This window comes from Oncorhynchus keta, chromosome 5, assembly GCF_023373465.1.
Source record: "Oncorhynchus keta strain PuntledgeMale-10-30-2019 chromosome 5, Oket_V2, whole genome shotgun sequence".
Lineage (NCBI taxonomy): Eukaryota > Metazoa > Chordata > Actinopteri > Salmoniformes > Salmonidae > Oncorhynchus > Oncorhynchus keta.
The window spans coordinates 20370575-20383452 of NC_068425.1; the positions used below are offsets into that span (position 1 = coordinate 20370575).

The 12878-nt window shown below is 47.0% G+C and overlaps 1 protein-coding gene across 2 annotated transcripts in view; it reads left to right on the forward strand.

The window, feature by feature from the left end:
- LOC118373897 (alpha-1,6-mannosylglycoprotein 6-beta-N-acetylglucosaminyltransferase B-like) overlaps positions 1-12878 on the forward strand; it is an 89201-nt gene that overhangs the window by 34413 nt on the left and 41910 nt on the right. For both annotated transcript variants that reach the window (XM_052519038.1, XM_052519039.1), the window contains 3 exons: positions 276-443; positions 1675-1839; positions 7791-7960. In XM_052519038.1, the coding sequence (XP_052374998.1) occupies positions 276-443; positions 1675-1839; positions 7791-7960 (503 nt within the window). The remainder of the gene's footprint in view (positions 1-275; positions 444-1674; positions 1840-7790; positions 7961-12878) is intronic.

Below are 12878 nucleotides of genomic sequence, written 5' to 3' on the forward strand. Positions count from 1 at the left end.
CCACAGTCCCTATGTCCTTTTGCTCTTGGACTGTTTATTACCCTGCAACTCCAGCTTTACGATCAGCTTCAATCAACCCTGCCTTGTTTCACAAGGATCAATGTCTAGTGCTGTGTTCAGATCAATGAAAGGACCTTGACCAAGTCCAAGTCAGATTTCATGGGTTCCTTAGCTATAATACATTAATTTCTACACTGACATTTGACCTCCTTTGATACATAGACATACTGTATATATTTATCATTACTTGAGTCTCCCTTGACCTTTTCCCTCAGTGGATGCGTGCCCGCTGGACCTCAGACCCCTGCTATGCCTTCTATGGGGTGGACGGCTCCGACTGCTCCTTCCTCATCTACCTGAGTGAGGTGGAGTGGTTCTGCCCCCCTCTGACCTGGAGGAACCAGACCACCACACCCACGCACAAACCTTTCCCCAAGAGACAGGTGGGATAGCTGGGTTGGCATGGGCTGTTTACAGGGCTGCTATAGTGTGTATGTGTGTGTGTGTGTACAGATTTAGTGTCTATACTAGTTTTTGTATTTCATCTCCACTCTAATTTCCCTGTATCCGACTGGCACACAGTCTCCTGGGAGGGGAGTGTGGATATACAGTCACTCTCAGAGTCTATTCTCCCTCTGCCTTGAATCATGGCTGTTGCTGTTTTTCTTGTGAGAGCAGCATTCCAGTTATTTCTGGGGCCACCAGGGCCAGGTGTTCTAGTTCGTTGCTGCTCCCCGGAGCGCTGTACACTACACACCAATGGGTCGGCTGCTCATTTCAATTATCTGTGCAGCTTAATCATGGATTCTAATTACCTGCCTGGATCCAGCTGGACTAATCCTGTGACTTCTCTCAGGTGTTCCTCTGCGTTCACAGAAGCACCTACAAGTTGCTTTCCAAGCAATAATTAACTTGTGCGAAAGTAATGCATCTCATATTGATTTTGTATGGGTGCATAAGCAAGAGAATGTGTGTGGAAGGAAAGAGGGATCATGTGTCCCCACTGTGTGTGTGAGAGAGAGCGACAGAGAGTTTTGTGTGACTGTCTATGTGCCATTTATAAGTCCTCTGTGCTCCCTTATGCAGTTACAACATTGATTAGCACTTGGCTGCTCAGATTGCACTGTGATCCAGCGATTATAAAAGGCTGGGAAACACGCGGAGTGAAATGAAGGCAGCATGTTTATGAGCATGAGGCAGGAGTCCCTCAGGCAACACTATCTGGGAGCCCTGCCTCCAGGGGGAATGGGTATGACAGGGAGAGCTGTACTCATATAACACCCATCTCCACTCAACTCCAAGTAGGGCTGCTGGATATTAGTGGTTACCATGTGGCTGTTTTGTACAGGTTTGGGAGGTGTTTAATGTATTGGCACAGCCAGAAGAGGACTGGCCACCCCACATAGCCTGGTTCCTCTCTAGGTTTCTTCCTAGGTTTTGGCCTTTCTAGGGAGTTTTTCCTAGCCACCGTGCTTCTACTCCTGCATTGTTTGGGGTTTTAGGCTGGGTTTCTGTACAGCACTTTGAGATATCAGCTGATGTACGAAGGGCTATATAAATACATTTGATTTGATTTAAGTGTTTAATGTATTGGACTACATAGCTTTTTCTATGTGCTCAAAGTGATTAACATAGTAAGGGGAGAATTTTGTTTTTGATTTTCCTGTCCTCCAGGCAGCATTCCGGTCAGACACCGGGGCCCTCCTGGAGCAGGTGGGTACGGGGAAGGAGTCTCTGAGTTTCATGAAGAGAAGGATGCGCAGGCTGGCTGCACAGTGGGCCTCGGCTGCACGCAGGCTAGATGACCGTCTGAGGAGTCAATGGAGGGAGCAGAAAAGGGTGAGTGTGTGGTGACTGTGGAGGGAGCAGAAGAGGGTGAGTGTGTGGTGACTGTGGAGGGAGCAGAAGAGGGTGAGTGTGTGGTGACTGTGGAGGGAGCAGAAGAGGGTGAGTGTGTGGTGACTATGGAGGGAGCAGAAGAGGGTGAGTGTGCCGTGACTGTGGAGGGAGCAGAAGAGGGTGAGTGTGCCTGTGAGGGAGCTGTGGAGGGAGCAGAAGAGGGTGAGTGTGACGTGACTGTGGAGGGAGCAGAAGAGGGTGAGTGTGTGGTGACTGTGGAGGGAGCAGAAGAGGGTGAGTGTGCCGTGACTGTGGAGGGAGCAGAAGAGGGTGAGTGTGTGGTGACTGTGGAGGGAGCAGAAGAGGGTGAGTGTGCCGTGACTGTGGAGGGAGCAGAAGAGGGTGAGTGTGCCGTGACTGTGGAGGGAGCAGAAGAGGGTGAGTGTGCCGTGACTGTGGAGGGAGCAGAAGAGGGTGAGTGTGCCGTGACTGTGGAGGGAGCAGAAGAGGGTGAGTGTGCCGTGACTGTGGAGGGAGCAGAAGAGGGTGAGTGTGCCGTGACTGTGGAGGGAGCAGAACAGGGTGAGTGTGGAGGGAGCAGAAGAGGGTGAGTGTGCCGTGACTGTGGAGGGAGCAGAAGAGGGTGAGTGTGCCGTGACTGTGGAGGGAGAGAGTTTCTGTGTCTCTGCTATGAGTCAAAAGGTTGACAGTTCACTCATATCTCTTCCCATGACAGTGCAGGCCAGTAATATGTTGTACAGGTAGGTGCCCATTTTGGTTTGCTATATTTGATTCCCGAAAAAATAGGCAGACACACAACTGACAACAACAAGATGGACGGTTGACAAAAGATGGATCAAGACGAGGTGGCCTTCATGAACATTACAGTGGTGACGTTTTTCTCCACTAGCGATTACGGACCCATTTGCTGTGAGTGGTGTTACTGTGAATGGCTGAGAGAAGTAGAAGTAGAGGAGACTTACCAGCTGTTATCAGGAGAGCAGGCCTGGGATGTATTGTCTTTAGTGCTCTTTAAACAGCCTGACATTTACAGGGACATTTTCAAAGAGTGGTGGAGGAGCCTGAATGCAGGAACACTGCTTTACCATCACTGATGAAATGACAATGACTGTAAAATCTCCCCAAGCCTGCCCTTTGTGTCAAAAACCTTTTCGTAATGTCATAAAAGGTTATAAATCAACCTCAGAATAATATTGGCATGTGTGTTTACATATTTGTCTGCAGTGCACTAGATGGATTAAACAGTACCTGTGCTGATTTTCCTTTCACAGTGAAGTGAACAACATTACATTGACGAGCTAACCACCTCCGTCACCGGCTTCATAAGGAAATGCATCGGCGATGTTGTCCCCATAGTGAAGGGTCGCTGCTTCCCCAAACAAAAGCCCTGGATTAACATGGAGGTTGGCGCTAAAATAAAGGATGGGGGACAAAGGATACCGCACACAGGGCTATCGCAGACAACCCTGAGGCTACAGCTGAGGAAAGGAACGAGTACAAGAAGTCCCGCTACGCAAAATATCAAAAGGACTATAAGGTGGAATAATACTACACAGGGTCCGACACCAGGAGCTACAGTCCATTACGGATTCCAAAGGAAGACGTGCTCTGTCAAACCATGCCTCTCTTCCAGACGAACTCATTGCATTTTATGCACGCTTCGACCATAACAACACCGTTTCATGCGCGAGGGCCCGCACCATCCCAGAGAACTGGGTTATCTCACTCTCCGAGGCCAACGTGAGTAAGATCTTTAATCAGGTCAACACTCTCAAGGACGCGGGGCCAGACCGTACCCAAGGGCATGTTCTCAGAGCATGCGCAGATCAGCTGGCAGGCATATTCACTATCATCGTTCCTGTTCCCAAGAACTCTAAGGCTTCAAGCCATAATGACTACCACCCTGAAGTGCTTTAAAAGGCTAGTTATGGCACACATCAACTCCATCAGCCCAGACACCCTAGACCCACCCCAATTTGCATTCCGCCCTAACAGATCCAAAGACAATTCATCTCAATTGCACTCCACACTGCCCTCACCCACCTAGGTAAGAGGAATACCTATGTGAGAATGCTGTTCACTGACTAAGGACCCTGGGACTGAACACCTGACGGGCCGCCCCCAGGTGGTGAGGGTAGGCAACATTACCTCTGCCATGCTGACCCTCAACACATGGGTGTGTGCTTAGTACCCCCCTGTACTACCTGTTCACCCACGACTGCGTGGCCATGCACGACTCCAACACCATCAAGTTAGCTGACGACACAACGTTGGTAGGCCTGATCACTGGCGTCGATGAGACAGCCTACAGGGAGGAGGTCAGTGACCTGGCAGTGTGTTGCCGGGACAACAATCTCTCCCTCAACGACAGTAAGACCAAGGAGCTGATCAACACATCGATGGGGCTGCAGTGGAGCGGGTCGAGAGCTTCAGGTTCCTCTGTGTCCAACTCACTAAGGACTTTAAAATGGCCCATTCACACATGCACAGCCGTGAAGAAGGCGCAACATTGCCTCTTCCACCTTCTTATTTACATATTTTTATTGAATCTTTATTTAACTAGGCAAGTCAATTAAGAACAAATTCCTATTTACAATGATGGATTACCAAGAGGCAAAAGGCCTCCTGCGGGGACAAAACACACATCACGACAAGAGAGACACCACAACACTACATAAAAAGAGACCTAAGACAACACAACATGGCAGCAACACAACATGGCAGCAACACAACATGGCAGCAACACAACATGGCAGCAACACAACATGGCAGCAACACAACATGGCAGCAACACAACATGGTGACAACACAACATGGCAGCAACACAACATGGTGATAACAAACATGGCACAACATGGTGATAACACAACATGGCAGCAACACAACATGGCAGCAACACAACATGGCAGCAACACAACATGGCAGCAACACAACATGGCAGCAACACAACATGGTGACAACACAACATGGTGATAACACAACATGGTGACAACACATGGTGACAACACAACATGGTAACAACACAGCAGGGCTGGCAGGTAGCCTAGTGGTTAGAGCGTTGGGCCAGTACCCAAAAGGTTTCTGGATCGAATCACAGAGCTGACAAGGTAAAAATATGTTGTTCTGCTCCTGAACAAGGTTGTTTAACTCACTGTTTTCCGGTAGACTGAATTTGTTCTTAACTGACTTGCCTATTTAAATAGTTAAGTAAAAGTAAAAGGTTAAAAAAAAACATAACACAACATAGCAGCAGCACAAACTTTGTTAGGCATAGAAGACAAAGCAGCCACAAGTGTCAGTAAGAGTGTCCATGATTGAGTCTTTAAAGTAGAGCTTGAGATAAAACTGTTCAGTTTGAGTGTTTGTTGCAGCTCTTTCCAGTCGCTAGCTTGAGCAAACTGAAAAGAGGATTGACCCAGGGATGAGTGCGCTTTAGGGACCGTTAATAGAATGTGACTGGCAGAACGGGTGTTAGATGAGGGTTGCAGTTGGTATCTCAGATAGGGGGGAGTGAGGCCTAACAGGGTTTTATAAATAAGCATCAACCAGTGGGTCTCGCGCCAGGTATACAGAAGATGGCCAGTTTACAGAGGAGTATAGAATGCAGTGATGTGTCCTATAAGGAGCATTGGTGGCAAATCTGATGGCTGAAGAACATCTAGCTGCTCGAGAACACCCTTGCCTGCCAATCTATAAATGACATCTCCGTAATCTACCATGGGTAGCATGGTAATCTGAATCAGGGTTAGTTTGGCAGCTGGGGTGAAAGAGGAGCGATTACGATAGAGGAAACCAAGTCTAGATTTAACCTTAACCTGCAGCTTGGATGTGTGCTGAGAGAAGGGAGGAGGTTGAAAAGGTTTGGCATGGGCCCTCATGACAGACCCTCAAAAGGTTCTACAGGCAGTATGAAAAGAAGGCTCGGAATATCATTAAAGACTCCAGCAACCCAAGCCATAGACTGTTCTCTCTGCTTCTGCACGGCAAGTGGTACCGGGGCATCAAGACTGACACCTATGCACACTCACAGGACTCTCCAACACACACACAACATGCACACACACTCACATACAATCATTTGCGCTGCTGCTACTCTATCATCCTGATGTCTAGTCATCTTACCTCTATATCTACCTATTTCACTCCAGTATCCCTGCACATTGGAACTGACACTTTTATAAAGTCTGTTCTTTCTATTTTTATTTCTCATGTGTTTCTTTCTGCTCTACCTTGTTATTTTTAGTGCTATAATGATATTGATTACTATATTGCTGGATTTGCAAGAAAGGCATTTCACTGTACTTGTGCACATGGTGTTAAAAACATGAAGCTTGAATTATTCACAAAACCAAGGCTGGGAAAGGTATAGATTGACTGCAGTATTCTTTGAGTTTACCACTCTGAGCATTCTCTTTGTGCAAACCCCACTCCTTTAATCCTTCTCTAGTTAAAAAGAAGCTCATAACTTCAAACGCCTGAGTGAACATGAGACGCAGGGATTGATAGGTGTTTGCTTTGCTTTGGGAAAGCAGGACAGTCTGGTCTTTGGCCAAGAGATGCTTTCAGAACATATAGGATTCTTCTTTTCATCAGTCTCTCTTTAGAGAACTATTAGCTTGGATAAGACAGCACCAGCGCTGTCAACACACAGCATCCTTCCCAAGCCTGTTCCTTGATCAGCCTCCAAAAAGAAGAGTCTCTTTGTTATTTTTTTTTAACGGTGAGTTCAACAGTAATAGTTTCTGTCCATTAACTGGCCCCTCTGGGCTTGGCTGCAGCGTCTCTGACAGAACAGTGTTCAGAAAACAGACGAGGAAGAACTGCTGCGCTGCTGTGAAAACGCAGATGAGAGAACGATAATCTGCCGATGGAAATAGACTCGTTGAAGGGAGACTTCACAGAGGAGTGGAACTAGACAGCAGCCGTCTACCCCACCTGTCTCTCTCCTCTCTGTCTGCAACCTTGATTTTTCTGTGTCTTTCTCTCTCTACACATGAACTGTACTTTCATAAAGGCAAAATTGCTGTTGACAACTTTTTAAACTTCCAATTCCTTTTGTTGTCATTTGAAAATGAATTATTTCATGTAGTTATGGTGACGTGACAAGTATTGTGTGGCTGGCATAAGTACCATGGTACTACAGTGACATGAGGATTCACTGGCATCATAGATGCCTGTTGCGGTATTTCTGCCTGGTCATGGTGAGGTTTTTGTGTTGCGTCCACTCTTAATGAAAGCAGAGCAATAAATCGCAATTGATTGTCATCGATTTCCCTCTTTGTATTGAGTATGCACTGTGCAGTCATCTTGTCCTCTAGCAATTTCCCTGCATTGTGCAATATTCAATGGGTCTGTGTTGGCTGCCTTCACTGAGTCCTTCATTTTCTTCCATCTTTAGTGAGAATGGTTAAACTAGTTTGGAGCACGAACCCCAGAGTGGTTTGCTACTTTACTCTTTAGAAGTAAGATGAGAAAGTTTTGTGAGTCAAAAGTAACTGGGGAAGAATTAAAGGCTGCCATCTGTTGAGAAATCACACAGTCTGATTTCATTACACAGTTAACAGGCTGGAAGTCCCATCCTCTCCCATCAGCAATTAAAACAGTCTTGTACCATTAGGCATATTAATTATCTTCAGCAGATCAATCACTATTCAGATTCAGAAATAGTGTTTTTCAAGATTTGCTTGGGGATGAATGTTTCATGGCTCTTCCTGTCTTTTAGCATAAATATTCAGTTTGTTGCAATTCATCTCTCTTATCTCTATTCCAAGAACAATGGTTCTGAGATGTACAGACATGAATGAAGCTAATATAGATAGCTATGGATAAGAATCATGGATCAGTCCTATTAGTTGGGAGCTCATCAGAATGAGACTGAAAACAATTCAATCCTATGGTTCCAACCCCTCAACCGTCTGTTTTCTTCTCAGATCCTGGTGCACGTAGGCTTCCTGACAGAGGAGTCAGGGGACGTGTTCAGCCCCAAGGTCCTGAAGGGAGGTCCTCTGGGGGAGATGGTTCAGTGGGCTGACATCCTCACAGCCCTGCACATCCTGGGACACAACCTCAAGATCTCCGTCTCGCTCAAGGAGCTGCAGGGGTGAGTCAGATGATGTCATGTTCTATCTATGTCTATATCAATATGTATGGATGGGACCTATCACAGTATTCAGACTGAGTCTAGTGGTTCAGAACTTCTTCCTCTGGCTCAGATTATATAAAGTCATGCATGAGAGAGGACTTTTTCAGCACCATGGATTGCTCCAGGGAGAACCGTACTGTGGCAATTCGAACTGTTCTGTCAATTCTTAATCCCCTCACGAATGCTCTAGTCCTGTGACATATTTATATATTTATTGAGAGTCATGTGATTTGTCGTGACATGATATTTTTCCCAATTTGAGATTGTTTTTTGCACACACATTTGGATGAACAAACAAGCTTAAATTCTCTGGCACTCATGTCATACATATCTTATAAACCCATCTCTATTTATACCGTCTTACCTTTTTATGATGATGTGTAACCATGTATAAGGCAGCCCATCTTAGGGTTCATTCCCACACAGTGTGTTTGGTCTCACCCTGATAAGCCACCTGTCTTCCTGTGGACTGGAGTTCCAGCCAGACAGACAGCGTTTGTGTTCCTCTCCCAGCTCACTGACCCCAGACAGACAGCGTTTATGTGTTCCTCTCCCAGCTCACTGACCCCAGACAGACAGCGTTTATGTGTTCCTCTCCCAGCTCACTGACCCCAGACAGACAGCGTTTATGTGTTCCTCTCCCAGCTCACTGACCCCAGACAGACAGTGTTCCTAGCTCACTGACCCCAGACAGACAGCGTTTATGTTCCTCTCCCAGCTCACTGACCCCAGACAGACAGCGTTTATGTGTTCCTCTCCCAGCTCACTGACCCTAGACAGACAGTGTTTAGCTCACTGACCCTAGACAGACAGCGTGTGTTCCTCTCCCAGCTCACTGACCCTAGACAGACAGTGTTTATGTGTTCCTCTCCCAGCTCACTGAGTGTGTTCCCTAGACTTTATATGTTCCTCTCCCACCCTGAGACAGACAGCCTCTCCCAGCTTGACCCTAGACAGACAGTTTATGTTCCTCTCCCAGCTCACTGACCCTAGACAGACAGCGTTTATGTGTTCCTCTCCCAGCTCACTGACCCCAGACAGACAGCGTTTATGTGTTCCTCTCCCAGCTCACTGACCCTAGACAGACAGCGTTTATGTGTTCCTCTCCCAGCTCACTGACCCTAGACAGACAGCGTTTATGTGTTCCTCTCCCAGCTCACTGACCCCAGACAGACAGCGTTTATGTGTTCCTCTCCCAGCTCACTGACCCTAGACAGACAGCGTTTATGTGTTCCTCTCCCAGCTCACTGACCCCAGACAGACAGCTCACTGACCCTTTTTATGTGTTCCTCTCCCAGCTCACTGACCCTAGACAGACAGTGTTTATGTGTTCCTCTCCCAGCTCACTGACTCACTGACAGCGTTTATGTGTTCCCCAGCTCACTGACCCTAGACAGACAGTGCTTGATGTGTTCCTCTCCCAGCTCACTGACCCCAGACAGACAGCGTTTATGTGTTCCTCTCCCAGCTCACTGACCCTAGACAGACAGTTTTATGTGTTCCTCTCCCAGCTCACTGACCCCAGACAGACAGCGTTTGTGTTCCTCTCCCAGCTCACTGACCCTAGACAGACAGCGTTTATGTGTTCCTCTCCCAGCTCACTGACCCTAGACAGACAGCGTTTGTGTTTCTCTCCCAGCTCACTGACCCTAGACAGACAGCGTTTGTGTTCCTCTCCCAGCTCACTGACCCCAGACAGACAGCGTTTATGTGTTCCTCTCCCAGCTCACTGACCCCAGACAGCGTTTATGTGTTCCTCTCCCAGCTCACTGACAGACAGTTTATGTGTTCCTCTCCCAGCTCACTGACCCTAGACAGACAGCGTTTGTGTTCCTCTCCCAGCTCACTGACCCCAGACAGACAGCGTTTATGTGTTCCTCTCCCAGCTCACTGACCCCAGACAGACAGCGTTTATGTGTTCCTCTCCCAGCTCACTGACCCTAGACAGACAGCGTTTATGTGTTCCTCTCCCAGCTCACTGACCCTAGACACTGACCCTCAGCTCACTGACCCTAGACAGACAGCGTTTATGTTCACTGACCCTAGACAGACAGTGTTTATGTGTTCCCAGCTCACTGACCCCAGACAGACAGCGTTTATGTGTTCCTCTCCCAGCTCACTGACCCCAGACAGACAGCGTTTATGTGTTCCTCTCCCAGCTCACTGACCCCAGACAGACAGCGTTTATGTGTTCCTCTCCCAGCTCACTGACCCCAGACAGACAGCGTTTATGTGTTCCTCTCCCAGCTTACTGACCCCAGACTGATAGCAGTGGCTGGCTGGGCCACAGAGCAACATCCAGTCTAACCAAGGCTTTATTTATCCATCTGAAAAGATAACGCTATTGATTTTCAAGTCGGCCAGGTGTGACTGCTGGAGTTAAGAGAGCAGATGGTTCAATCTGGGAGTAAATGCCATAAACGTCTTGGAGGACCCAGTCCCTGCCTCTCCTTTTATCATTTACCCTTTCCCAGTTTCACCCGGCCTGGTCTAAATTGCAGTGTTTAAGTCGGACTGGAGATATTGGATATTGTCGATTCCTGCCAGTGCAGACGTGAGACTGAGAGAAATTGGACAGGCAGCAGCATATGGTGTGGCTTCTGTTATTGAACACATATTCCTCACTGTGGGGAAGCGTCAGAGTTATAGCTTCCCTGTGATCTCAAATTGGAGTTTTGAAGAAAGCGGCTTTGATAAGGGTAGACTGGAGATCAGTGAGAGCGGATGGGATTCTGCCTCTTCTGCCCACGCTATTATTTACCTCACTAATTGGTGTCATGGAGTATTGAATTACTGCATTCAGTCACCACAGGGAATGTGTCTTGTGAATGTTGATGAAACCGCATGAGACTGACAGTAATTGTCAATCAGAAACAAATTGGAGCTGTGCTAAAGCCAAGAGGCTCTGTTTCCAAATGTTGAAAGTGTGTGTGTTCTCGTGTGTTTGTTTATTGGTATATGTGAATGTGATGGTCTACTGTAAGGCCCATGCAGCTCTCTATTTGTCAGGAAATGGAATGTGCAGCCTTAGAGAAAATATAATAGGAGGTTGAAATTGGAGCCTATTGGATTTATCAGACAGACCATTTCCCCCTTTTTCTCGCAGAGAAAAGAGGCGCAGTACATTTCCCACTCTTTTTATGATTCTATCTTCTCAAATTGGCCAATAGAAGAGATGCTGAATGTCCAATACATTTCTTTCCAGGATCATTAATGAATAGGAAAATCGGACATTTCTCTCCATTTCTACCTCCCTCTCTCTCTCTCTCTCTCTCTCTCTCTCTGACTATTAAGTTGACAGATTGCTATATGGGTTGAGCTCCCACAGATTCCCCCAGGGTTGTATCTATTTAGATTTCTTCCTCCTATCTCCCCCACTCAGCCTGGGAAACATGTCATCCTAATAGCCCATGATCTGCAGCGGCTGTTATGAGAGGACGATGGTTGATATTGTTGTTTTGCAGATCATGGGTTGCTTGGTTTCATCCAAACCACCAGATACTGTAGCTACTACTACTCTAAGTTAGATATAGATTAGTAGTAGCTACAGTACATGGTGGTTTGGATGAAACCAGCAGTTTGCTTGAGTGGTTGTCACTTCCCCTGCCAGCTTTATGGACTAGTCCTCTGGCTCTCTTTTTTTCATACAATCTTTTTTTATTCAGACGTCTCCGTTCTACTCGCTACTTCAGCTGAGGGTCTTTTTTCTCGGTATAAGCTTCTGGCTCACGTCGCTTGCAGATGCTTAACTAAGTTGCTTTGGTATATTTTTAGTGATATTTTTGGACAGAGAGGAGGACGCTCCTCTGCATGCAGCCAGATTCATCAAGTCCGCCTTCGCACAGAAAAACAGCTTGAAAAGACATTCTCCAAGGACTGTTTCATCTGTATTTTTTCATGATTAATGTAAGCCCATTTTTCTGTTGCGGTAGGTCAAGTTGTGGTAGTAGTTGAGGATGGTGCAGTATGTTTTTCTATGTTACAGTGTAAGTCACTCTGGATAAAAGCTTCTGGTAAATGACTAACATTTAAAAAAAAAAAATGGAAACATCCCATTATTGGTCACCCTCTTCCTCTGCTCAAATCAAATTTATTTATATAGCCCTTCGTACATCAGCTGATATCTCAAAGTGCTGTACAGAAACCCAGCCTAAAACCCCAAACAGCAAGCAATGCAGGTGTAGAAGCACGGTAGGAAAAACTCCCTAGAAAGGCCAAAACCTAGGAAGAAACCAGGCTATGTGGGGTGGCCAGTCCTCTTCTGGCTGTGCCGGGTGGAGATTATAACAGAACATGGCCAAGATGTTCAAATGTTCATAAATGACCAGCATGGTCGAATAATAATAAGGCAGAACAGTTGAAACTGGAGCAGTAGCACGGTCAGGTGGACTGGGGACAGCAAGGAGTCATCATGTCAGGTAGTCCTGGGGCATGGTCCTAGGGCTCAGGTCCTCCGAGAGAGAGAAAGAAAGAGAGAAGGAGAGAATTAGAGAACGCACACTTATATTCACACAGGACACCGAATAGGACAGGAGAAGTACTCCAGATATAACAAACTGACCCTAGCCCCCCGACACATAAACTACTGCAGCATAAATACTGGAGGCTGAGACAGGAGGGGTCAGGAGACACTGTGGCTCCATCCGAGGACACCCCCTGACAGGGCCAAACAGGAAGGATATAACCCCACCCACTTTGCCAAAGCACAGCCCCCACACCACTAGAGGGATATCTTCAACCACCAACTTACCATCCTGAGACAATCCTGCTGTGTTGCCTTGATGGGCAGATGAGTCACTAGGCTGAGAGTGGGGATGGGAGGAAGTGATGACGCTCCAGTCTCTGTCAACGGAGGTGAGGTTAATTGAAGGGGGAG